This window comes from Oncorhynchus mykiss, chromosome 22 (genome assembly GCF_057628025.1).
Source record: "Oncorhynchus mykiss isolate SJ-2025 chromosome 22, ASM5762802v1, whole genome shotgun sequence".
Taxonomy (NCBI): domain Eukaryota; kingdom Metazoa; phylum Chordata; class Actinopteri; order Salmoniformes; family Salmonidae; genus Oncorhynchus; species Oncorhynchus mykiss.
In genome coordinates, this window is record NC_143043.1 from 40,398,013 (window position 1) to 40,425,267 (window position 27,255).

At 43.1% G+C, this 27,255-nt stretch overlaps 1 protein-coding gene across 2 annotated transcripts in view; it reads right to left on the reverse strand.

Moving 5' to 3' along the window:
* Positions 1-662: 662 nt before the first annotated feature.
* LOC110502094 (low-density lipoprotein receptor-related protein 1B-like) overlaps positions 663-27,255 on the reverse strand; it is a 225,377-nt gene continuing 198,784 nt past the window's right edge. For both annotated transcript variants that reach the window (XM_090216050.1, XM_090216049.1), the window contains exons 72-82: positions 25,560-25,685; positions 23,502-23,666; positions 14,725-14,886; positions 13,650-13,824; positions 9,245-9,349; positions 7,597-7,710; positions 5,636-5,712; positions 5,148-5,238; positions 4,300-4,450; positions 3,302-3,376; positions 663-2,224 (exon numbers count right to left, since the gene is read on the reverse strand). In XM_090216050.1, the coding sequence (XP_090072176.1) occupies positions 2,084-2,224; positions 3,302-3,376; positions 4,300-4,450; positions 5,148-5,238; positions 5,636-5,712; positions 7,597-7,710; positions 9,245-9,349; positions 13,650-13,824; positions 14,725-14,886; positions 23,502-23,666; positions 25,560-25,685 (1,382 nt within the window). In that variant the 3' untranslated portion in view covers positions 663-2,083. The remainder of the gene's footprint in view (positions 2,225-3,301; positions 3,377-4,299; positions 4,451-5,147; positions 5,239-5,635; positions 5,713-7,596; positions 7,711-9,244; positions 9,350-13,649; positions 13,825-14,724; positions 14,887-23,501; positions 23,667-25,559; positions 25,686-27,255) is intronic.

Here is a 27,255-nt window from a genome sequence, read left to right on the forward strand (position 1 = left end):
AAATGTCTGGCTCCTAATGATATAAGTGAGACTCAAATCCTCTCAAAATCTGGAGATAAGCCAGAGTTTAGCCACATCAAATAGTAGCCCCCACATCAAATAGCAGCCCCCCCCCCCCCCCTCCATAGCAGCACTTTACTGTACAGATTCATGTTGATAGCAGAGGAGGAAAATGCCAGGGGACGGAACTGGGAGCAGCACTGGACAAAGAGCAGTCAGTCCGTCTGTCCTCCCTCTTGGTAGTGCAGTTGCCATGGTGACAGAGAAGGTGAAACACAGAGGGGTGCAGATAATCGGCCGTTGTGTTATAACTCCAAGGGACTGAATTACCATTCAGTGTGCTGTGTGGCGGGTGTTGATGGAGTGGTCATCATTGGAGGTAATGAATGCACTTAGCCTTCACACACACACTCACACACTAATCACCCTGTCCTTTGAGCCTGTTTCATACCACAGATAAGATGTCACAACTGGTGATTGACTTGTTAGGTCATGGACCACTCAAACCCTGGAAATATGACAGCTTTGTCACTTAAATCCCTTCATGTGAGTTAAGGGAAATGTTCCAACAGGTGTCTTGCTTAAGCACTAGCTGTATCGTGTTGAAGTCTGATGTTAGCGCCATTATCAAGCTGAGATTTCAGAAACTCAAAGAATTATTTTGAAATGGAAATTCGCCCCCTTTATTTCATATTGATTTACATTTGATATAAAAGTACTTACATTTAATACATTTCTTCAAAATACAAGCAGCCAAACAACATACAAATCAAATACAAAATTATAAAATGTGTTATATCTATCGTCTTCCCTTTTCTGAAAGTGACAGAAAGTATCTTTATAATTATCTAAAGTAACTTTGTAGCCATAGAGTCGTGTTAAATTATTTTCCGTGTTCACATCCTTATGCTGTAAAGTTGATACAGATATGTTGTTGGAACAAAGAGACCTAGAAAAATACAGATGTCTGTGATTCTCTTCTCATAACATTCATGTTGAGTTTCAATAATTTCTGTGATCCAAGCAGAACATCGTAGATGGAATATACATTTCAGTCACCTCAGTAAAATATCTTCTATTTGTAGCAGAGCAAATATATATGTTTGGAATTATTACATGAACATGATATAATACTGTAAAGAACTGAATTAGATGGTTAACAGAAAATAATCCTCTTAAAACTAACCTTGGCCACTTCTAGATTGTATCCATCCTGGCTGAATCAAACGATACAAACACAAGGACAGAAAACAAGCTTCATTGTTCAGGTATGAAGCCATGAAATTATAACATGTTATTGTGAAGATTAACAGTTCTTGTTCTGGGGAAATCAATGACAATGGAAACCATGGCACATAAAACTTTGACCAATCTCAAACTGTTCTTGTTTTTATAAGATGATATATAATTTATTCAGAAAAATATATATAGACCTGCTTTAGATCTTATACTGCACCAAAGTAACAAGCTGGAATGTGAGGCTGATGGACTACCTTCATTATTTTGTTTAATGATGATTCGTTTGAAGGTCATTATTTCTATATAGCCTACACTTTCTCGTTCTGAACGAATGGGATGAATTTGGCTTTGTGACAATGATCACAAGAGAAGCTGCTCACTGATTTCAGATTCAACACAGTTCCATCTCTGACACCAACAAAACATCAGCTAAGTGGGTGTGGGCTATTGCCGGTTAACGCTTTATCTGATTAAATCTCGGCCTAACAAGAGACAGACATATATAGGTTCAGAAATAAGTACTGTATCAATCTTGACGTTTGTTTACAACAGAAGATTTCCGGAGTTAAGTTATTTTGCAAATCAGCAGCTTTACTTCAGTATCATTCAGTATATACTAAATAGTGCTGTATAACGAATGTTCGACAAACAGAAAGCAAACAACGGAAACTAAAATGTTTAAATCAAAGTGTTCCGCACACAACTGAAGAGGTAATGCTGATGCTAAAAACCAACAAACCTAACCGAGAGGACAGGAGCCTGATAGGAAATAGAAAATTCTTATTTTCCTTGTTTTTATACATTTGTACACTGTCGTATAAAAGGAGTAGAAAGTGTAGTCAGGCTATGCGGCGGTTTCGCGAATTGTCCCCTCTAGTTTCTTTGGGAGTAGCCCTCTCCTTTCGTCTATGTTGATGACCGGTTTGCGACAGTTCTGTCCGTCAAGGTAGATCTTTGCATACACTGGGTTGGAATAGTTCAAGGGCTGCATTGAGGAAGTAAAAATGTTGTTAGATATTTGACAGGCACATCATATTCGCACAGCTCTTAACAATGCATAAGAAAATAGCCTACATAATCTGGTGCCCTGTATGATGACAATATCCTACACTACTATCTGTAACTTATTACAACTTACTGTGAATTAAAAGGATACTTCTGGATTTTGTCAATATGCCCTTTGTCTACTTCCCCAGAGTCAGATGAGCTTGTGGATACCATTTTTATGTTTCAGTGTCCAGTATGAAGGAAGTTAGAGGTAACTAGCATTGCGCAATGAGTGGAAGCCTATGGGTATCTACAAGCATGCTAGCAGATACCCATAGACTTCCAGTCATTGCCCTAAAGCTGGTTAGCAATTGTGCTAGCGCTAGTTAGCAACTTACTTCAAACTGCATGCAGAGATGAAAATAGTTTCCACAAGTTCAAATGACTCTGAGGAAGTAGATAAAGGGCCTTTTTTTTGCCAAAATCCCAATGTATCCCTTTAAAAAAGGTTTCTGATATGTTGCACTGCAATACACACAGTATAGCAATATTATTTCTCGACACAGAGACAACAGACGACTTTGGCATTTCTATGTTTATGTTAGAGAAGGTTAAAGATGAAGAACACAGCTAAGACTGTAAGGTTGTTATTGCAAGGTAGCAGGAAAGAATAGGATATAGCTCATGCACATTAGCCCAAGCAACATAATTAAATGTGCAGTCGCAGGGTTTACTCCTAATATGCATTAAATTAACAATGAGATTTTACAACACAATATTTTTTCCAAATTGGTTGTAGCATACATTCAGAAGAGGTAAATGTTACAAGTGCAACAATACTTTTCCTTTTTAAATACTTCAAGATTAATTTAACTAAATCTAAAACCACAAAAATGCACTGAAAGTGCCATTAAGCTTCCTTTTTATTGACAAGTCCGCAGGTTTCCTTCCAAAAGGAGATTTACAAACGTTCTACAGCTCACGTCTGTTCCTTCTATAGTGAACGGCATAACAGCATGCCTTCCCCTGTAAGAGGTTGGTTGTCTAAACTAAGGGGAAGGATGGGAGAAATCACCTGTCCAGGTATCACCTCCTTGGGAACAGTATGTATGCCCAGGGTGCGAGGGTCACTGGACTTCACACACCAGCCCTGCAACACACAAGTTCTGCCAATGTTCACCATGCCACAAGGCCAAGCTGTTCTCAACCAACATACTGTACACTTTACCACACGTGTATATGGATATAATCCAACTGAAAATCTATTATATATCAACATCAGTGAGGAACTCAAAATCATGTGATGATTAGAAAATGAGATCAACAATTGTCCATCCATATTTGGTTTTAGAACTTAGATTGAGGATTCAAATTCAACAAAAAACCATGGCACCTACAGTATTCACTGATATGATAAAGAAACACTATAGTGGAGTTAGCTACTTGTGATTCAGTCAGCCTCTACCTTTCTAATGCAAAGGGATCCAGGTGGGACTGACACTACCAGATGTCAAAGTTGGCATGGCGAGAAGCAAACGCATTAAGCTTGAAGTGGTAGCAGGCAAGTTAGATAACAAGATAGATCAGTAAAGCTGTTATGATTTATTTGGTATTCGGGGCGTTAGTGCGTGTTGAGGCCCATGAAGAAAATGAGTCAACAGAAGATAAAATGTTCCCTTGGTACAGAGCGCCTGAATAATGTTTCTCTCCACATACCTGAGGTTTTTGCTCCATCTGTTAATGTAACTACACATCTATTTCAGATCATACCGTGGACAGAAAGTCTGGTAGAAATTGTATTTGGTATGCCACATGAGGAGATGCTAAAGCCTAATTTTGTTAAAATCACACTACTGATTACATTACTATGATACCAATAATGGATGGATGATGGTTGCATACTGATGGATTAACAGATGAGACTACAATGTTGCCTCTGTAAATTATATTATCCCAAATAAATACACTCTTACAATATTCAACCAAACAAAGTTTTTGCATTTAGTTTTTGCATAAAATGTTATTGCGCACAAAATGAATGGTGGATTTTGTACATAGTCTTCCAATACAAACCTTATGAGGGTCCAGTGTAAAGTTTGGTCGCAAAAGGCTGCCAGCATCTGCATGGTTGTCATGGTCGACCTCATACATGTTGTAGGTAGGATTTCCTATCTCCACGTTGATCCCTCCATTCGTCATGGGCTGCCTCGTCACCCTCTTCCCCCTGGGAGGAGGACAACTAACACTCATTAACATTTGATAATTAATGGTATGTTGTACAGTACCTGCAACTAGCTATCACAGTCTCACGTTAGCATTAGACGTTCATCCATGTTTCTTAAACGTCAAATTTCGAAGTTGTTCCAAACATCAAATTTCAAAGTGTTTAAGGTTAAGTTTAGGCAATAACTCCGAATATTTAAGGTTAGGGTTAAGTTAAAATCTCTGAAATCTTAAGGTTAGGCATTAACTCTGAATGGTTAAGGGTTAAGGTTTGGAATAGGCTTAAAACAAGAACAACTTTCTATCGCTGGATTTCAATTTGCAACCTTTGGATTCAGATGCAGGTGCTTACTTACATACAGTACATCCGCCATCCCCGTCCACAACACCCTAGCAAAACCTAAATCTACTTGAAGGTAACAGTGCTCATGGTTTCCCTTAGTGGTCGGTCTCCATGTCATTGCCAGACATCCTCAAACACGGATGTTGAATACTGACTTGTATCACGGGTGACCTGGCCTGGTACCTGAGATCACCAGCCACATCAACATTTCAATTGATTTGAATACTTTATTGGCACATATGAAAATGTGTCTGGTGATCACAAAATCTAAATCACAACACATGCAATACACGTATGCACATATCACAGGACACACCAGCAAGCATATTTACATATTAGGCTTAACATAGTGTACCTCTGCCTTCTTTTGCAGATGAAAATGCCCGCCACCACCGTTGTGATCAAGATCACCAGCAGGACCAGAGGTACGATGATGGCGATGCTCCCTGAAACAGAGAAGAGAAAGAATGAAACTGCTTTAGCATTTTGGATTGCTGTTAGTGTTATCACAGTCTCATTGCAAGAGTTAACATGTAGCCTAGTGGTTAAGAGCGTTGGGTCAGTAACTGAAAGGCTGCTGGTTTAAATCTCAGAGCCAACTTGGTGAAAAATCTGCCGATGTGCCCTTCGAGCAACGCACTTAACCCTAGTTGCTCCTCTAAGTTGCTCTGGATAATAAGGTATGTAAAATGTCATCCACTGAGCATTCTTGAACAGCCAAAGCAGATGGGGGTATATATTACAGCAGTAGACAATCCATCTGACCACAACCATAAGGCTAACTAGAGGATGGGTTGTAAGCCGTGTATGACGCTGGGTGAGTCATTTGACTTCTGCGCTCACCTCCACTGGTGTTGTCTGATCTGCTGCTCTTGGGGGCGGGCCTTTCACACTGTGTGCCTGCCCAATTGACTGAACACCTGGTACAGACCAATCAGAGAGGAGAAAACAACCATAGTCTTTAGCTGTCTCTACCTTAATCAACACATAAAACAAGTGCTATGGGAACATACACTCAGCCATGGATAACATTTTTACAGATTTTCTTAGAGAAACCCTTTTTGTATAGAAGACATCTAAAAGTAGTGCTGGTTAGAAAACAGAGTGAGTAGATTAACAGGATGAATATTCTGCAGAAAACAGTATATCAATATGGAGTCATCTGGTTTGTTGTTTGGATGGGATCCAATGGGAGTGATGAATGACTAGTTAGGTGATTTTTTATTGGGTGTGATTGATGCTGAGGTGTATGTAAAGCATGAGCGATCTGACCACTGCAACTGGTTGGTGATGGAAGGAATGAAATTACACTAAATTACATGCAGTCCAAGAAATCACAACACCAAATGATCAGGAATAAGAATTGCATCCCACGCATGTAGACAATGAATCATTCCCTTATGGAAAGAATGTCACAGCACAAACAATCATGATTTTAATGGAGGGGTGTTACAAATGAATCATCCTCTCTGATGGGTAAAATATCAAATAAAATATTGTTAGGGAAAATACTAGGTAAGATCTGATGAGCAACTGATGAGCGGATGTGTAAAAGGGTTTGTAATCTATTTAAACATACCCCCGTAAAACTGACTATCCTATCGATCCTCAAATTCAGCGAAGTAATTTACAAAATAGCCTCCAACACTCTACTCAGCAAACTGGATGCAGTCTATCACAGTGCCATCCGTTTGATCACCAAAGCCCCATATACCACCCACCCCTGCGACCTGTATGCTCTCGTCGTCTGGCCCTCGCTACATATTCGTCGCCAGACCCACTGGCCCCAGGTCATCTATAAGTCTTTGCTAGGTAAAGCTCCGCCTTATCTCAGCTCACTGGTCGCGATAACAACACCCACCAGTAGCACGCGCTCCAGCAGGTATATCTCACTGGTCATTCCCAAAGCCAACACGTTATATCTCCCTCACTAACTTTAAACATCAGCTATCTGAGCAGCTAACCGATCGCTGCAGATGTACACAGCCCATCTGTAAAATAGCCCATCCAATCTACCTACCTCATCCACATATTGCTTTCATTTACTTTTTTGCACACCAGTATTTCTACTTGCACATCATCATCTGCACATCTATCACTCCAGTGTTAATTTGCTAAATTGTAATTACTTCGCTATTATGGCCTATTTATTGCCTTACCTCCTCACGCCGTTTGCACACACTGTATATAGACTTTTTTTCTATTGTATTATTGACTGTACATTGTTTATTCCATGTGTAACTCTGTGTTGTTGTTTGTGTCACACTGCTTTGCTTTAGCTTGGCCAGGTCGCAGTTGTAAATGAGAACTCGTTCTCAACTGGCCTACCTGGTTAAAAAGGTGAAGAAAAAAAAAAAAAAAAAAAAAAAAAAAAAAACTCTGACATGGTTGTGAATGGATTTATTTCAGAGCTACAGCAGAGGCCATGCAAGTCCACATTTTCTGGCTGTTAACACACTCTTAACACATTAATCACCATACATGCATTGATCACAACAGGTCCCCTATATTCACAATCAGACAGCACTTGAATGTCACTCGAATGGCATGTCAGCTCGGGCTGTATGACATGCAGTTAGTTAGCAGTGAGTTGAAGAGGGAGTAAATACTCTATTATAGGTGAGAAAGTGTTATATAGACCATCACAATGACTGAAATGGAGGTGAATGACAAGAGGTGGGAGGGTGAGACCTCTGGAACAGCCATATAAAGCATCACACTGGCCGAAATAGAGCTGAATGACGAGAGGTGGGAGGGTGAGACCTCTGGAACAGCCACAGGAAGTGATGTAGGAAGGGACCTACTTGCAGCGGGGTTTGTTAAGGGCAGTGATAGTGCACATCCCGTCATTCTGACAGAAGTAATCACATGGGTTGGCCAGCTCATCACAACGTTGGTTCTTGAACCCTGACGTGCAGCTGTAAAACAGTGTGGTGGAGTGATAGCGATAAAAACAACCAGGCTAGGTATTGTATAGGCAGATGGAAATCTTTCAACATGGCAACAAACAAAATACTACATAGATTTGTTCTAAGATATTATTTATGTTTGTATCATTCATGATGAATAAATGAATCTAAAACTAAACTACAGTAGAAACGTTATGTTTAGCTAAACTAATGACAGCTACATCCATTGAGGCTAAAAAAATATAGGTTTTTCAGAATGTTGTTATAAATTCGCAAGCTTATTTACAGTATTTATAAACAAAATGAACAGAACCATTTCAATACAGACATAAGCAAATTCTGATTAGTTAGGAACATGTTGATCTCGATAATTCATCAAAACAATTGTAATGCCCACTTTATGTTTATATACACGTAGAATATTTACTGGCGGAACACTGATCAGTTTTGAAAATCCCTTAGACCTTTAAGACAGTTTTCTGCTAATTACCATCTCAATGATATTTCTGCTTGTGGAGTTTCTGGGGTGGCTTGGATGAGATATTCATTTACTCTGTTATAGTTTAAGGTCAAACATTATGATTTCTTGACACAGGCATATCCATCATCGCAACTAATCTCTATGCCTCGCAGCCAATGAATAAACCACATTATCTAGATCTGTTAACCGTGTGGAAAACGAGATGGGATCATTTGCATAGAAATTGATTATATCCCTTGAAATCGTGCCAGTCACGGCCACACATTTAATTGTAACTACAATGGACAATGGGACAGTAAAAAGATAGAGCAACAAGGTTTGTCTTTTCAGATGGATTTCCAATCATCTTTGTGGGGAGGTCTTTAACATTGAACCACACCTGATAATAGCAGAGCTGAAATTAATATTTGTGGACCACCAGAAGCGCAGAGCATTCTCTTTCCTGGATGATTCCCACAGGTCTCTGAGAGCCAGTCTATTGTCCTCTACCAGTCATTGCCATTGAGTTCCTGCCGCTCATAGCGTGTGTAACACTGTTCTTACCACTGAAGATCAAAATACAAAATTGTTCTCCTGAAACCTACCACCGAGAAGAAGCACACTGACAAAAGAACAGTGTGATATGTTCTGAACAGGAACGTTTCAGTAGTTTCAGTTACCTTCCAATGTCTGAAGCTGTACCCCACGCAGAGCTTTATTACTTCTACTCTGCCACAGAGGGCTAGCTTTCTAAAGATCTATACCCACAGCCAGGTGTGACTCATTCTCTTATTGAGCCCTAACATCCTGCCTCCTGCTATGACATGGCCTGCATCCACTGGTGTCAAACATTGTCTTTACTTAGGATCTTAGCCCTGTGTAAAAAAAAGAAAAACAACTCTCCACTTATTTTCAAAAATCAAATCATTAGAATAAAATAGTAATGAGTTTTGGTTCCATTAAAGGCCAGCCTTCCTGGCATAACTGAATGGTAATGAAGAACAAAGAAAGAATAACGTACAAATAGAGAACATTCTTAGGCTATTGTTATTCCGGGCTATTGCTAGTAGTTACTGTACTTACTGACAGAAGGGCAGGTTGGTGTCAGGGTCCAGGTGGCAGGTACCTCCGTTGTAACAGTAGCCATCACATAGTTTACAGCTGGGTGCTATCCTGCCATTAGTACAGCTGAAGGAAAATAGAGGAAAGTTGGTGTCACTGATGGTTGGCCCACGGTTTATGTCTTTCTTACATTGCTTGGAAATGCAAGACTACGGATTATCTGTAGTAATTAAGGCCTATTTTCTGTTGTCAAATGCATTGAAATATTTGAATCTGTGAATTGTAAATGCAATTTATTGTCTTAGGTCTCTCTTTATGTAGTCTCGTCTCCATTGAGACATATTTGGACAAAACCTTTTACCTTTTGGTAGGCCGTCATTGTAAATAAAAATGTGTTCTTAACTGACTTGCCTAATTAAATAAAGGTTAAATAAAAACTTTAACCAAAAAAATACGTCGGTAAAATCTTTGGATGGAAGACTATTCAACTACAGTACATCAAGCATTAGCTCTACACAGTAAAACCATGAAACGTGACACGTTTATAACCTAAACGTCAGTGTTTAAAACTTCAACATTAGATTTGCCAGTAAGTGTTCTCATCTTAAACACAGGTGTTTAGAATGCAAGATTAACCATGATACATTTGATTTGATTTGATGATAGTCAGCTTTTTCCAGTCAGTTTTCAACCAGTAGAACACCTATATCTCCCAAGTTTCCAGATTTTAAACACTAGTGTTTACTTCCCCATCAACTGGTTTAGAATGAATTTAGACATAAAATGTGATTTGAGGTTCTCCTGAGTGGCGCAGCAATCTAAGGCACTGCATTTCAGTGCTAAAGGTGTCACTACAGACCTGGGTTCGATCCCGTGCTGTGCCACAGCTGACAGGGAAACCCATGAGGCGGCACACAATTGTCCCTGCATCGTCCAGGTTAGGGGAGGGTTTGGCCTGCCAGGATGTCCTTGTCCCATCGCGCTCTAGTGACTCCTTGTGGCAGGCCAGGCATGTTGACTTCGGTCGCGAGTTGTACAGTATTTCCTCCGACACATTGGTGCGGCTAGCTTCCAGGTTAAGTGAACAGTGCGGCTTGGCAGGGTCATGTTTCGAAGGACAAGTGACTCTTGATCTTCGACTCTCCCGAGTTGGTACAGGAGTTGCAGAGATGGGACAAGACTAACTACCAATTGGATATCACGAAAAAGGATTAAGAAATGTGTGATTTTCTTTTATTCAGATCAGCGTTAAGAATGTCTGTTACCTTATCTACATTTCTTCCCAACTGAACATTTGATTCAAGAAAGCTTTTCAATCGGGTGGTGTTGTTACTCGAGTTAATTTCTGCGAACTGATTTTTAGAATAGGTTGTTTTAAAATATATGTTTCCTCATGCACATTGATTGATTAATGGATCTTATACTATAGAAAAGATACATAACTAAACATTTTCAAAAACTAATGCAATCTATAAGGGGTTGGACATGTTGTTATTGAGATGGTTGTTCCAGTTTAGATGGTTTCGGTAGTCTAGTTATTAAGTAGTTCACCACAGCAGTCACACTTAGTGTAGGTTGTGGGTGATAACATTTTCCAATTGATTGCTATCCTTCCTCTGACAAGATTCCGATAGGAAGCACTAATAATTTCAGTAACAAGCATATTGTCACTTGGAGGTCTGATGTTGCCCATGTGCCAGGATTTTGAGACCACAATGTTGACGATAATTAGGCCTAAACTAAATGTCTTATGAAAAGCATTATACAGTGCCTTGGGAAAGTATTCAGACCCCTTGACTTTTTCCATATTTGGTTACGTTACAGCCTTATTCTAAAATTGATTAAATTGTTTTTTTTCTCATCAATTTACACACATTACTTCATAATGACAAAGCAAAAACAGGTTTTAAGAAATGTTTGCTAATTTAGGAAAAATAAAAACTGAAATATCATATTTACATAAGTATTCAGACCCTTTAATCTGTACTTTGTTGACGCACCGTTGGCAGAGATTACAGCCTCGAGCTTTCTTGGGTATGATGCTACAAGCTTGGCACACCTGTATTTGGGGAGTTTTCCCATTTTTTTCTGCAGATCCTCTCAAGCCGCGGGGCCAGAGACTATCAGGATGTGTACTCAGAGCACGTGCGGACCAACTGGCAAGTGTCTTCAATGACATTACCAACCTCTCCCTGACCAAGTCTGTAATACCTAGATTGTTTCAAGCAGACCAACATAGTCCCTGTGCCCAAGAAAGTGAAGATAACCTTTCTAAATGACTACCGCATGTAGCACTCACGTTGGTAGCCATGAAGTGCTTTGAAAGGCTCGTCATGACGCACATCAACACAATCATCCCAGAAACACTAGACCCACTCCAAATCGGATACCACCCCAAAAGATCCACAGATGAACGTAATCTCAAATCACACTCCACACGGCCCTTCCCCACCTGGACAAAAATAACACCTATGTGAGAATGCTGTTCATTGACTACAGCTCAGCATTCAACTCTATAGTGCCCTCAAAGCTCATCACTAAGCTAAGGACCCTAGGACTAAACACCTCCCTCTGCAACTGGATCCTGGACTGGCCGCTCCCAGGTGGTAAGGGTAGGCAACAACACATTTGCCACGCTGGTCCCCTTCTGTACTCCCTGTTCATCGACGACTGCGTGGCCAAGCACGACTCCAACAGCATCATTAAGTTTGCTGACGACACAACAGTGGTAGGCCTGATCACCAACAACGATGAGACAGCCTATAGGGAGACGGCCAGAAACCTGGCAGAATGGTGCCAGGACAACAACCTCTCCCTCAATGTGAGCAAGACAAAGTAGCTGATCGCGGACTACAAGAAAAGGAGGGCTGAGCAAGCCCCATTAACATCGACAGGGCTGTAGTGGAGTGGGTCGAGAGTTTCAAGTTCTTTGGTGTCCAAAACGTTCTACAGCTGCACCATTGAGAGCATCCTGACCGGTTGAATCACCACCTGGTATGGCAACTGCTCGGCATCCAACCATACGGCGCTTCAGAGGGTAGTGTGTACGACCCAGTACATCACGGGGACCAAGCTTCCTGCCTTCCAGGAACTATGTACAAAAAAATTGTCAAAGACTCTAGTCACCCAGGTCATAGACTGTTCTCTCTGCAACCGCACAGCAAGCTGTACCAGAGCACCAAGTCTAGGTCCAAAAGGCTCCTTAACAGCTTCTACCCCTAAGCCATAAGACTGCTGAACAATTAATCAAATGGCCACCAATGACACCCCTTCCCCACCCTTTGTTTTTACACTGCTGTTACTCTGGTAGCACATTTGTTTTTCCTTTGCTTCCATCCCCATTCGATGCGTGGAACAGATGTGGGAGGTGCTAGATCTTCACTTTACCCCTACCTACATGTACAAATTACCTCGACTGACCTGTACCCCGCACATAGACTTGTCAACGGCGTCGTAAGAAGTGGACCAAAGTGCAGCGTGCTGAGCGTACATATTCCTTTTATTATAGAACCGTAGCCAAGGAAACGACCATGAAGCTTAACTTCGGCTATAATGCCTCTAACAAAGTCAACTACCCACAAAACCAACACGGAAAAAGGCTGCCTAAGTATGATTCCCAATCAGAGACAACGATAGACAGCTGTCCCTGATTGAGAACCATACCCGGCCAAACACAAATAAATAGAAAACAGAAAATCAGAACATAGAAAGCCCACCCAAATCACACCCTGACCAAACCAAAATAGAGACATAGAAAGGCTCTCTCGGGTCAGGGTGTGACAAGACTCTGTACCCTTACCTGCTGTATTTTTCCTCGTTATTGTTATTTTATTGTGTTGCTTTCTTGTTTATTTTAGTTGACTTAGTAAAGGGATTTTTTAGTAGAATCATTTTTATTTATTTTTTCATTTTAGAATAAGGCTGCAATTTAAGAAAATGTATAAAAAGTCAAGAGGTCTAAATACTTTCCAAAGGCACTGTATATTGGTTTACTTTTAACTGGAACATCTACTTAAACATTCACTTGGTGAAGACTTGTAAAATAAAATCTACTGAATGTAACAACTATCTCTCTGTCACTATCAAACACAGTCATGGGTACGTACTGTACCTCTCAAATTCACTCGAAAAGCATGCTGGGAAATATGCAAATACATCTTCACATCCAGTTAAAACAACACCCCCAGTGTTTAAACCTTAACAACTTGTGCTGAATAAACGTGTTAATGTGTTTAAAAACTGTTACAGAAAATAAACATGTTCTAGTGTTTATGTTCTGAAATTACATTTGAAATGCCTTGACACATGTAAAAAGTGTAACAGAAGAGAGTATATTTATGTGTGCAGATAGTAATCACTTGGTTTTACTGTGTTAGGTGTTTACCCAACACAGAATATAAAGCAATGTTGTAATGTTGTAACTCACTTGCAGACCACATCTGCTGTATCATCGTTGACGAGGCAAGGTGCTCCATGGCACCTCAGGCACTTATCCACCTCACATTTGTTTCCCTCGTATCTGACCGGACACACACACTCTACATGGCCACTACTGGACAATGTACAGGCCTTGGAGTTTACACAGTAGTGGTGGCAGATGTCTGCAGAGGAGAGAAAGAACAGAGGAAAGAGAAAGAGACATGGAGAGAATAAGATAGATAGAGAGACAGAGACAGTGAGATGGAAGGAGGGAGGGAGGGAGGGAGGGAGGGATATTGAGACAGAGGGAGAGAGAGAGAGGTGCATTTCATAATGAGGAAACGGAGTATAGTTTTAGCTGGTTTGATTAGAATTTTACAGGCTTTTAATGAGACTTAATTATCTGCAACAAATGGCATCTCATCCATAGATGAAAACGTATCACCCCTTGGGCAAGTAACAGTTGGAATGCACTAATAGTGTCAGTTGAAATTGTTTTCCTCACAATTTATAATGACAAAGCCTACATAAGAGAACGCCACATTTTATCAGTGCAGCACAGAAACCCCCAGACGCTGTTTAGAGGGGCATTTATAATTACTCTCTTGCCCAAAACGTGGTATTTGTAGCTAAGAAGGAATTGCCCTTTCTGGTAAAAACAAATAGTTTTACACCCCAGTTTTTTTTTCATTTAGACTTTCTTGTTGTTGTTGGAACCTTAAATATGAAAAACTGAAAAAATGTCTGATTTCTAGAGTGTGACGAAGGACGGGGGGGGGGGGGGGGGGGCTGTTCCCCTCATAACAAATCAGAGGCTCTCCATACCTCTTGCAATATAAATGTGGCCCTCCCCAAGATATATTTTGACATCAATACAATAGATGCCATTTAGCAGACACTTTTATCCAAAGCGAGCTACAGTAATGCATGCATACATTTTTTATGTATGAGTGGTCCCAGAAGTCAAACCCACTATCTTGGCATTGCAAGAGCCATGCTCTACAAACAAAGCTATAGATGACCACCACAAGAAACACTGGGCAACTCCTAGAGTCAATATGCAATTGGATCCATTTACTCACGGTAAAGACAGCGGTCTCCAGTATACTCTGCCATGCAGCGGCACACCGGCTGGTTCCCTAAGCTGACATCACAGGTACCACCATTCAGACAGTGGTTATCACACACCCGCTTCTCACAGAATGGACCTGTAAACCCTACAGGGCACCGACACGTTGGCTTGCCTGGAGGGAGAGAGGAGAAGACAAAGGAAGGAGAGGGTGGGAGAAAGGGGGAGAGAAGAGAAGAGAAGTTTGGCTGACAATTATGTGCATGGTTATCGACTCAAATGTTTTTAAGGCTGTGTGTTCTTGTTCCTAAAGCTGAGTATCAAGCATCCGAAAAACCAAGGATAGCGGATTCTTAATAACACAAGGTCCCTGGAGGTCAGAGAGATATAATTGAAATATTTCCAGTCCTTTAATTGATAACAGTGACTGCCTCCAGTGAGGCCTGTTCTCCTTATCACCAAACTGGGGTACTTGAGGAAAAACATTTGACAGTAAGCTCTCCCAAGCTCAGCTTCCATCGCTCATTAAGAGCAATACTCCCCAAGCCTGCTCAACACAGCGAAACCTCTTACTTTATGAAAAATCAGTCAGTCGCAAAGCATGAATGAACAGACCGAACAGTCAGTGCCTGTATGCCCAGCAGCAGAACAAATATCCCATCACTTTTTTTCACTCCTCTTTGACTGCATTGGACATATAACTATAAGCACTGACTGGGCTAGTGAACCAAGCACCAAATAAGACTTATCGTCAACAAAGAAAGAACAAAACTTGCCTGCAACTCTCCAAATAATTTAAAATACTGCTGCGATACTCACTTTGCTTCACTCACATATGACTAAGTTATTGCATTTCACATATCACATATATCACTCACCTGTCAAGCTCACTAGCCAAATACTGCTGTCATAATACAAAAGACTGACAGCTTGAAGTCAATTGACTGAGATCATGTTTTCAAATATTATTCCTAAACTATCAAATACCTGGTCTTCATTCCCCCTGGGCAAGAGTGTACTTAGATATTGTGAATAAAATGGCCAGAGACTGTTGCAAGTTAAAGTATTTTATGAAAGATGACACATTTATTACGAGGTGATGAGAAAATGTTTTAAGGGCAAACATTTCACTTCCCAGACTAAAAGATTCAACACAAAAGTTGTAGACCAGTCTCTAAATACTGTGCAGTGCATTCGGAAAGAATTCAGACGTCTTGACTTTTTCAACATTTTGTTACGTTACAGCCTTACTCTAAAAAGGATTACATTTAATTATTACCTCATAAATCTACAAACAATAATCCCATAATGACAAAGTGAAAACAGGTTTTTGGACATTTATGAAAAATAAAAAACAGAAATACCTTATTTACATAAGAATTAATTCCCTTTGCTATGGGACTCGAAATTGAGCAGACTCGAAAGTGCATCCTGTTTCCATTGATCATAATTGAGATGTGTCAACAACTTGACTGGAGTACACCTGTGGTAAATGCAATTGATTGGATGAGATTTGGAAAGGCACACACCTGTCTGTATAAGATCCCTGTCACGACTTCTGCCGAAGTTGGTCCCTCTCCTTGTTCGGGCGGCGTTTGGCGGTCGACGTCACCGGTTTTCTAGTCGCCACCGATCCACGTTTCATTTTCCATTTGTTTTGTCTTCATTGTACACACCTGGTTTCCATTCCAATATCATTGTTCCCTAATTAACCCTCTGGTTTCCCCCTTGGTTTTATGCGTGTTTGTTATTGTCAAGTTGTCTCGTTTTGTGAACTGCATTATTTTTCTCCTTCATGAAATATTGTTTTTGAGTAAAGTTACGGTTATTATTCATCTCTGTGTCCTGAGCCTGACTCCGCCTCAACAGCATCACCTAGACTTTTGACAGAAAAACGCAACCTACCTAATGGAGTCAGCAGGTGCACACAGCCCTCCTCTACCTGTGGAGGAGCGCATCCAGCGGCACGCGACTATGTTGCAAAGTTTCGGCACAGCCATTTATCACGTGCTGCAAACCATGGAGCGATGGGAGAGAGGGTTTTTTCCAGCAACCCCATTATCATCACCCCAGCTCACACAACAACCCACACCGCTGTCCACCCCTCCTTCACTTGGACCCAGTGGGATTCGGCTTGCGCTCCCGAGGGAAGATGATGGGACGGCTGCCGGGTGCCAGGGGTTCCTACTCCAGCTGGAGCTCTACCTGGCAACCGGCTCCTTCGGGACGCGAGAGTGTGAACGCCCTCATCTCCTGTCTATCTGGGAAAGCGCTTGAATGGGCCAACGCCGTCTGGGGAAGGGAAGGAGCGACGTTGGACAACTATGAGGATTACCCACCGCATCCGGGTGGTTTTCGATCATCCACCTGAAGGGAGAGCAGCGTAGGAACACTTGTTTCATCTTAGACAGAGGAGCGCACAAGACTTTGCACTGGACTTTCAAACTCTGGCCGCCGGCGCGGGATGGAATGAGCGGGCCCTGATCGACCACTACAGGTGTAGTCTACGCGAGGACATTCGTCGGGAGCTAGCCTGCAGGGACACCACCCTTACATTTGACCAGCTGGTGGACCTATCCATCCGGCTGGAAAACCTGTTGGCCTCCCATGGACGTCCGGATCGGGGTCCATCAGTTACATCCCCCAGCACCTCCGATCCGACACCTATGGAGCTAGGAGGTGCTGCTCTGAGGGGGACCAGAGGGGGGGCCATTCCCTGCACCACCTGTGGCCGCAGACAACACACTGCTGGTCGGTGTTGGGGAGGTTCTCCAGGAAGTCGAGGTAGCAGGCTCACTGTTGGATCATCCCAGGTGAGTAGGCACCCGACTCACCCAGAGCTCCCTGTTGCTCACATGTTTGTGTTCATAGAATTTCCCCGCATAGTTTTCCCCACATTACCAGCATAAGGCGCTAGTAGATTCAGGTGCAGCTTCTTCTGTAAGAAGAAGGCAACTCAACTACCACCCCATCGATTGGGGGATTGTGAGATAAATCTGCTGGTAGACGCAACACTTCCCAGGAGTCAGGTGTATCCTCTGTCACAGGAGGATACAGCGGCTATGGAAACATATGTCTCTGAATCCCTGGGGCAGGGATACATTCGGCCTTCCACTTCACCTGCCTCCTCTAGTTTCTTTTTTGTGAAGAAGAAGGATGGAGGTTTATGCCTATGTATTGACTATCGAGGTATCAATAAGATCACGGTGAGGTACAGTTACCCGCTGCCTCTCATAGCCAGTGCGATAGAGTCAATGCACAGGGCGCGTTTCTTCGCAAAATTGGATCTCAGGAGCGCTTACAATCTGGTGCATATCCGGGAGGGAGACAAGTGGAAGAAGGCATTTAGTACCACCTCTGGGCACTATGAGTACCTCGCCATGCCGTACGGGTTGATGAATGCTCCAGCAGTCTTTTTTTTCAGGGACCTGCACGGGCAGGGTGTAAGTGATATTCTGATATACTCCGCTACATGCGCCGAGAATGTGTCCCTAGGTGTGCAGGGAGCTTGGTCGACTGTTGGAGCATGACCTGTACTGTCCTCCCATCAGTCCGTCTCTGTCCTAGGGTACCGCCTTTCCACGTCAGGGGTGGAGATGGAGTGTGACCGCATTTCAGCCGTGGGTAATTGGCCAACTCCAACCACGGTAAAGGAGGAGCAGCGGTTCTTAGGGTTTGCCAACTACTACCGGAGGTTTATCCGGGGCTTTGGTCAAGTAGCGGCTCCCATTACCTCAATGTTGAAGGGGGGACCGGTGCGACTGCAGTGGTCAGCTGGGGCGGACAGGGCTTTTGGTCACCTGAAGGCTGTTTACCTCGGCTCCAGTGCTGGCTCATCCTGATCCCTCCTTGGCATTTATAGTGGAAGTGGACGCGTCCGAGGTTGGGATAGGAGCTGTGCTGTCTCAGCGCTCGGGTACGCCACCAAAACTCCGCCCATGTGCTTTCTTTTCGAAGAGGCTCAGCTTGGCGGAGTGTAACTATGATGTGGGGGACCGGGAGCTGTTGGCTGTCGTCAAGGCTCTGAAGGCGTGGAGGCATTGGCTTGAGGGGGCTAAACACCCTTTTCTCATTTGGACTGACCACCGCAATCTGGAGTACATCCGGGCGGCGAGGAGAATGAACACTCGGGCCATGTTTTTCACCCGTTTTGTTTTCACCCTATCCTACAGACCAGGTTCCCAGAATGTTAAGGCAGACGCACTTTCCCAGATGTATGACACAGAGGAGCGGTCCACGAATCCCACTCCCATACTTCCGGCTTCTTGCCTGGTGGCACCATTGGTGTGGGAGTTGGGCGCGGACATCGAGCGGGCGTTACGTACAGAGCCCACTCCCACCCAGTGTCCAGTTGAACGTCTGTATGTTCCGTCTGCTGTCCGCGACCGTTTGATCTGTTGGGCCCACACGTCACCCTCCTCTGGTCATCCTGGCATCGGTCGGACAGTGCGCTGTCTTAGTGGGAAGTACTGGTGGTCTACCCTGGCTAAGGACGTGAGTGTTTATGTTTCCTGCTGCTCGGTGTGCGCCCAGTGCAAGGCACCTAGACACCTGCCCCGAGGGAAATTACAACACCTACCAGTTCCACAACTGCCGTGGTCACACCTATTGGTGGATTTCTTGACGGATCTTCCTCCGTCACAAGGAAACACCACGATCCTGGTCGTTGTGGATCGGTTTTCTAAGTCCTCCTGTCTCCTTCCTTTGCCCGGTCTCCCTACGGCCCTACAGACTGCGGAGGACCTGTTCACCCACGTCTTCTGGCACTACTGGCCTGATCGGGGTCCCGAGTTCACGTCCAGGGTTTGGAGGGCGTTTATGGAACGTCTGGGGGTCTCGGTCAGCCTCACCTCGGGTTTTCATCCCGAGAGTAACGGGCAGGTGGAGAGAGTTAACCAGAATGTGGGTAGGTTTTTGCCTGGGGGAGTGGACGGCTTTCATCCCCTGGGCAGAGATGGCCCAGAACTCACTCCGCCACTAACCTATCTCCTTTCAAATGCGTCCTAGGTTATCAACCGGTTCTGGCACCGTGGCATCAGAGCCAGATCGAGGCACCTGCGGTGGATGAGTGATTTCGGGGCTCGGAGGAGACATAGGACGCTGCCCATGTGCCCCTGCAACGGGCCATCAGGCGACAGAAGGCGAGCGCCACCGCAGTGAGGCCCCGGTGTTCGCGCCTAGGGACCGGGTCCGGCTCTTAACCTTTCTGATCTCCCCATCCCGGATCCGGGATCGTGAATACAGACTCAAGCTCATTACCATAACGCAACGTTAACTATTCATGAAAATCGCAAATGAAATGAAATAAATATGCTAGCTCTCAAGCTTAGCCTTTTGTTAACAACACTGTCATCTCAGATTTTCAAAATATGCTTCTCACCCATTGCAAAACAAGCATTTGTGTAACAGTATTGATGGCTAACGTAGCATTTAGCATTAGCATTCAGCTGGCAACATTTACACAAAAAAACAGAAAAGCATTCAAATAAAATCATTTACCTTTGAAGAACTTCAGATGTTTTCAATGAGGAGACTCTCAGATAGCAAATGTTCAGTTTATCCTGAAAGATTATTTGTTTAGGACAAATCGCTCCGTTTTCTGCGTCATGTTTAGCTATGAAAAAAACCCTGTATCCAGGATTGTGTAAATCTATCAGCAAGCTCATTAGCATAACACAACGTTAACTATTCATGAAAATCGCAAATGAAATGAAATAAATATGCCATCTCTCAAGCTTAGCCTTTTGTAAACAACACTGTCATCTCAGATTTTCAAAATATGCTTCTCAACCATAGGAAAACAATAATTTGTGTAAAAGTAGCTAGCTAGCGTAGCATTTAGCGTTAGCATTAGCGTTAGCATCCAGCACGCAACATTTCAACAAAAACATAAAAGCCTTCAAATAAAATAATTTACCTTTGAAGAACTTCAGATGTTTTCAATGAGGAGACTCTCAGTTAGATAGCAGATGCTCAGTTTTTCCAAAAAGATTCTTTGTGTATTAGAAATAGCTCCGTTTTGTACATCACATTTGGCTACCAAAAAAAAACGAAAATTCAGTCCTCAAAACGCAAACTTTTTTCCAAATTAACTCCATAATATCAACTGAAAACATGGCAAACGTTGTTTAGAATCAATCCTCAAGGTGTTTTTCACATATCTCTTCGATGATATATCGTTCGTGGAAGTGTGCTTTCTCTCCTGAATCCCAGGAGAAAATGCCCGCACCTGAAGATTACGCACAAATTTAGACAAAGGACACCGGGCGGACCCCTGGAAAATGTAGTCTCTTATGGCCAATCTTCCAATGATATGCCTACAAATACGTCACAATGCTGCCGACATCTTAGGGTAACGGCAGAAGGTCTAAGCTTATTCCTGTCGCATTCACAGCCATATAAGGAGACATTAGAAAACAGAGCTTCAGAAATTCTGCTCATTTCCTGTTTGACTTATCATCTTGGTTTCGCCTGTAGAATGAGTTCTGGGGCACTTACAGACAAAATCTTTGCAGATTCTGAAACTTCAGAGTGTTTTCTTTTGAAAACTGTCAAGAATATGCATAGTCAAGCATCTTTTCGTGACAAAATATCGCGCTTAAAACGGGAACGTTTTTTATCCAAAAATGAAATAGCGCCCCTAGAGATGCAACCCGAAACCTGCCCCTCCGCCTGCCCGGAAGCTGGGCCCGCAGTTTGTGGGGCAATTCAAAGTCCTGAGGAGACTGAACAAGGTTTGTTATAGATTACAGCTCCCCCTGATTACCGTATTAATCCCTCTTTCCATGTGTCTCTCGTCAGGCCGGTGGTGGCTGGTCCGCTCCAGGAATCTGAGGTGCGGGAGGTTCCTCTGCCCCCTCTGGACATCGAGGGAATGCTGTTCGAGCCATCATGGACGCAAGGCGTCAAGCGAGGGGCCTTCAGTACCTCATGGAGTGGAAGGGGTACGGTCCGGGGGAGAGATGCTAGGTGCTGGTGGAGTTTCACCGTCTCCACCCGGATCATCCTGCGCCTCGTCCTGAGGGTCGTCCCCGAGGACGGTGTCGGCGGTCTGCTGGAGCCGTGCATCAAGGGAGGGGTACTGTCACGACTTCCGAAGTTGGTCCCTCTCCTTGTTCGGGCGGCGTTCGGCATCACCTGTTTTCTAATCACCACCGATCCCAGTTTCATTTTCCATTTGTTTTGTCCCACAGATGAAAGTGCATGTCAAAGCAAATACCAAGCCATTGTCGAAGAAATTGTCCGTAGAGCGTTGAGACAGGATTGCGTCGAGGCACAGATCTAGCGAAGGGTACCAAAACATTTATGAAGCATTGAAGGACCCTAAGAACACAGTGGCCTCCATCATTCTTAAAGGGAAGAAGTTTGGAACCACCTAGAGCTCTTCCTAGAGCTGGCCGCCCGACCAAACTGAACAATCGGGGGAGATGACCAAGTCACTCTGTCAGAGCTCCAGAGTTCCTCTGTGGAGATGTGAGAACCTTCCAGAAGGACAACCATCTTTGCAGCACTTCACCAATCAGGCCTCTATGTTAGAGTGGCTAAACAGAAGCCAGTCCTCAGGCACTTGGCAGCCTGCATGGAGTTTGTCAAAAGGCACCTAAAGGACTCTCAGACCATGAGAAACAGTATTCTCTGAATGCCAAGCGTCACGCCTGGAGGAAACCTGTCTCCATCCCTTTGGTGGATCATTGTGGTGGCAGCTTCATGCTGTGGGGATGTGTTTCAGCGACGGGGACTGTGAGGGCTAGTCAAGATTGAGGGAAATATGAACGGAGCAAAGTACAGAGAGATCCTTGTTGAAAACCTGTTCCAGAGCGCTCAGGACCTCAGACTGGGCGAAAGTTCACCTTCCAACAGAACAACAACCCTAAGCACACAGCCAAGACAACACAGGAGTGGCTTCGGGACAAGTCTCTGAATGTCCTTGAGTGGCCCAGCCAGAGCCCGGACTTGAACCCGATCAAACATCTCTGGAGAAACCTGAAAATAGCTGTGCAGCGACGCTTCCCATCCAACCTGACAGAGCTTGAGAAGATCTGCAGAGAAGAATAGGAGAAACTCACCAAATACAGGTGTGCCAAGCTTATAGTCATACCCAAAAAGACTCAATGCTGTAATCACTGTCAAAGGTGCTTCAACAATGTACAGAGTAAAGGTCTGAATACTTATGTAAATGTAATATTTACATTTTTAATACATTTGCACAAAATTCTAAAAAACTGTTTTTGATTTGTATTTTTGGGGTATTGTGTGTAGATTGAGGAGGGGAAAAATAGATTTAATCAATTTTAGAATAAGGCTGCAATGTAATAAAATGTGGAAAAAGTCAAGGGGTCTGAATACTTTCGGAATGCACTGTATCTACCCCAGTCATGACAGGAGCATTAAAATTGTTCAATCACCGCATTTATGTTATTTATGTCAGCATTCAACATTTACGTATTATATTTAGCACACTCTCTAAAATTGACTTTTTTGTTTCAAGTTTTAATGTCACATGCACAAGTACAGTGAAATGCCTTTCTTGCAATCCATGAAGCGATTTAACATTTACACAAACCTTCGCAGCATGTATTATTTATTTGGGTAATTTCTCTTGTGAGTCCACACAGTCCATCAGTGGTAAGAGACTGAGATGTTGTGAATAATTGCCCTTTTGCATGCATTATGTAACCGTTTGACTGGTTTGTAGCAAAGAGACATAAAGTAAAAATCAAGTGTTCTGCACTATTTTAGTTCAATCCAGCCATCCACCAATCAATATATGGATATTATCAGCAGACTCACCCAGCGGTGAGCCCATGCAAGTGCCTCCATTGAGGCAGTAGTCGGTGCAGTGATTGACCTCACAGTGTTCTCCAGAAAAGTCAGGCCAGCAGTAGCAGCGCCAGTCCCCTTTCTCATTGGCAAGGCAGCGCCCGCCGTTCTCACACGGTGGCCGACACAGCTCGCCTTTAACACATCAAGACACAGTATGTTCATTATGATGATCTTGTACACAGGTTTTTGAAGTACCTTTTATTTGTAAACTATGAATATGATCAGTGTCTACAGAGACATGAATTTAGCCCTGGGCCAGTAAAAAGAGTTTGATATTGCATGTCGTCTTATGCTATAATTTCAAGTCTTCTTTTGAAGGACAATCATGGCCAAAAGTTTTGAGAATGACACAAATATTAATTTCCACAAAGTTTGCTGCTTCAGTGTCTTTACATATTTTTGTCAGATGTTACTATGGAATACTGAAGTATAATTACAAGCATTTCATGTCAAAGGCTTTTATTGACAATTACATGAAGTTGATGCAGAGTCAATATTTGCAGTGTTGACCCTTCTTTTTCAAGACCTCTGAAATCCACCCTGGCATGCTGTCAATTAACTTCTGGGCCACATCCTGACTGATGGCAGCCCATTCTTGCATAATCAATGCTTGGAGTTTGTCAGAATTTGTGGGTTTTTGTTTGTCCACCTGCCTCTTGAGGATTGACCCACAAGTTCTCAATGGGATTAAGGTCTGGGGAGTTTCCTGGCCATGGACCCAAAATATCGATGTTTTGTTCCCCGAGCCACTTAGTTAACACTTCTGCCTTATGGCAAGGTGCTCCATCATGCTGGAAAAGGCATTGTTCGTCACCAAACTGTTCCTGGATTGTTGGGAGAAGTTGCTCTCGGAGGATGTGTTGGTACCATTCTTTATTCATGGCTGTGTTCTTAGGCAAAATTGTGAGTGAGCCCACTCCCTTGGCTGAGAAGCAACCCCATACATTAATGGTCTCAGGATGCTTTACTGTTGGCATGACACAGGACTGATGGTAGCGCTCACCTTGTCTTCTCCGGACAAGCTTTTTTCCGGATGCCCCAAACAATCGGAAAGGGGATTCATCAGAGAAAATGACTTTACTCCAGTCCTCAGCAGTCCAATCCCTGCACAATTGAAGAATATCAGTATGTCCCTGATGTTTTTCCTGGAGAGAAGTGGCTTCTTTGCTGCCCTTCTGGACACCAGGCCATCCTCCAAAAGTATTCGCCTCACTGTGCGTGCAGATGCACTCACACCTGCCTGCTGCCATTCCTGAGCAAGCTCTGTACTGGTGGTGCCCCGATCCCGCAGCTGAATCAACTTTAGGAGACGGTCATGGCGCTTGTTGGACTTTCTTGGGCTCCCTGAACCCTTCTTCACAACAATTGAAATGCTCTCCTTGAAGTTCTTGATGATCCGATAAATGGTTGATTTAGGTGCAATCTTACTGGCAGCAATATCTTTGCCTGTGAAGCCCTCTTTGTGCAAAGCAATGATGACGGCACGTGTTTCCTTGCAGGTAACCATGTTTGACAGAGGAAGAACAATGATTCCAAGCACCACCCTCCTTTTGAAGCTTCCAGTCTGTTATTCGAACTCAATCAGCATGACAGAGTGATCTCCAGCCTTGTCCTCGTCAACACTCACACCTGTGTTAACGAGAGAATCACTGACATGATGTCAGCTGGTCCTTTTGTGGCAGGGCTGAAATGCAGTGGAAATGTTTTTGGGGGGATTCAGTTCATTTGCATGGCAAAGAGGGACTTTGCAATTAATTGCAATTTATCTGATCACTCTTCATAACATTCTGGAGTATATGCAAATGGCCATCATACAAACTGAGGCAGCAGACTTTGTGAAAATGTATATTTGTGTCATTCTCAAAACTTTTGGCCACGACTGTACACAAAATGCTGAGCGATTCAGAAAGATTTTACTTGGCCAAGTTCCTTCTCAGCTAGGTCTTGCTTTTGTAGCAGTTTTAGAGGTGAAATTACATTTGGAGGCAGTAGGTGAGGTCTAAGCAGGGGTCTTGACGAGATTACCTGAGACGTTGACATCACTGCAAGAGCCGTTGACCAGTACCTTCCCTTCTGGACAGGTGCAGGTGGCGCCAGTTGGGTTCAGTAGACACATGAAGTCACAGTTCATTCTCAGGCACGGGTTGACCGCTGCAGAAAGACAAGAGACAAACAGAATGGCGCAGTGGTCTAAGGCACTGCATCTCAGTGCAAGAGGCACCACTGCAGTCCCTGGTTCAAATACAGGCTGTATCACATCTGCCCGTGATTGGGAGTTCCATAGGGCGGCTCACAATTGGCCCAGCATCGGCTGGGGTAGGCCATCATTGTTAATAACAATCTGTTCACTTGTGTCACTTGCCTAGTTAAATAAAAAAAATGTTAATGCCAAGAGGATTTATCATTCAAGCCGAAGCTTCAATACAGTCGTCAAATAAAAAACATCCACTCCGTTATTACCATTGTTCCATTAAACATTCTGAGGGAAACACACAGGGAAGAGGCTAAACCTTATGGATTTAGTTAATATTGTGCACAAATGTATTTCTATTCAGAATCAACAAGACATATGGTCCATATTCCACTCAATTCCTGGTCCCAAAGGACTACTATATCCAAGCGCCGATGACATAGATGTCGATTAAGGCTGCACCTCGCACCTCTCTGATTCAGAGGGGTTGGGTTAAATGTGGAAGACACATTTCAGTTGAATGCATTCAGTTGCACAACTGACTAGGTATCCCCCTTTCCTTTTCTGTTAGTGAACACTACTTTGGAAGCCTTGGGTTTTCAATAATAACAAAAAAAACACAAATTGATTGTGTTTGGGGTGATAGGGATCATCGTGGTTCAAAGCTAGCGAAATAATGGGTGTCCATGTATTCTGCTGAAGACATCAAAACAACAGCAACATGCTGGCCAGACCGGACGCATTGCAAAATAAATGTACACATACATGTTATTAAATTATTGCTTAGTCAGGCACTAAAATAGAACTTGATTATATTTGTGATGCTCGACACGCTGCAAGAACTGCCTCTCCCATCTCCTCACTGTTTTTTAGGAGCATTTACCCACGTGCCATCTCCTCATTGGTTTTTAGGAGCATACAGTATATCCACGTGGGTGATTGAAAGATGAACTGAGGTCCACACGTCATTCGGTTGTGATAAAAGTTGCTTACCAACCGCCATTTAAAGTCCAAAGAAGAAGAAGAAGCCTGAAGGAAGGAGGAGAGATGACTAGAAACAAATTTGGGTTTTTATCTGTGGATTAATTGTCGGAGTAGAGGAAATTGTGCATTTCAGGTAAAATAGCAACCCAATGTTTAGATCCCATTACAAATTCGCTAGCAACAGCAAGCTAGCTAGCTAAATTGCCATAAATGTTTAATGCTTTGAACCTGTCCCCAAATTACCGTAATATAATTGGTTCAGAGTTTGTTTTGATATTTCAACCTGCGTGCCCTGATCGCGTCTGGTGTGGGGGGGACAAAATCAGCACTGGTGCGGTCTGGTCAGCATGTAACACTCCTGGTCTTTCTGTTCTGCTAGCTGTGCATTAACTTATGCTGCCCAAAGAGTAGGCTACAAAAATCATATCTCATTTTATTTTTCACATGCGCTGAATACAACAGGTCCTTAACCAACAATGCAGTTTTAAGAAAAATAAGTGTCAAGAAAGTATTTGCTAAAATAAGCTGAAGTAAAACACACACAAA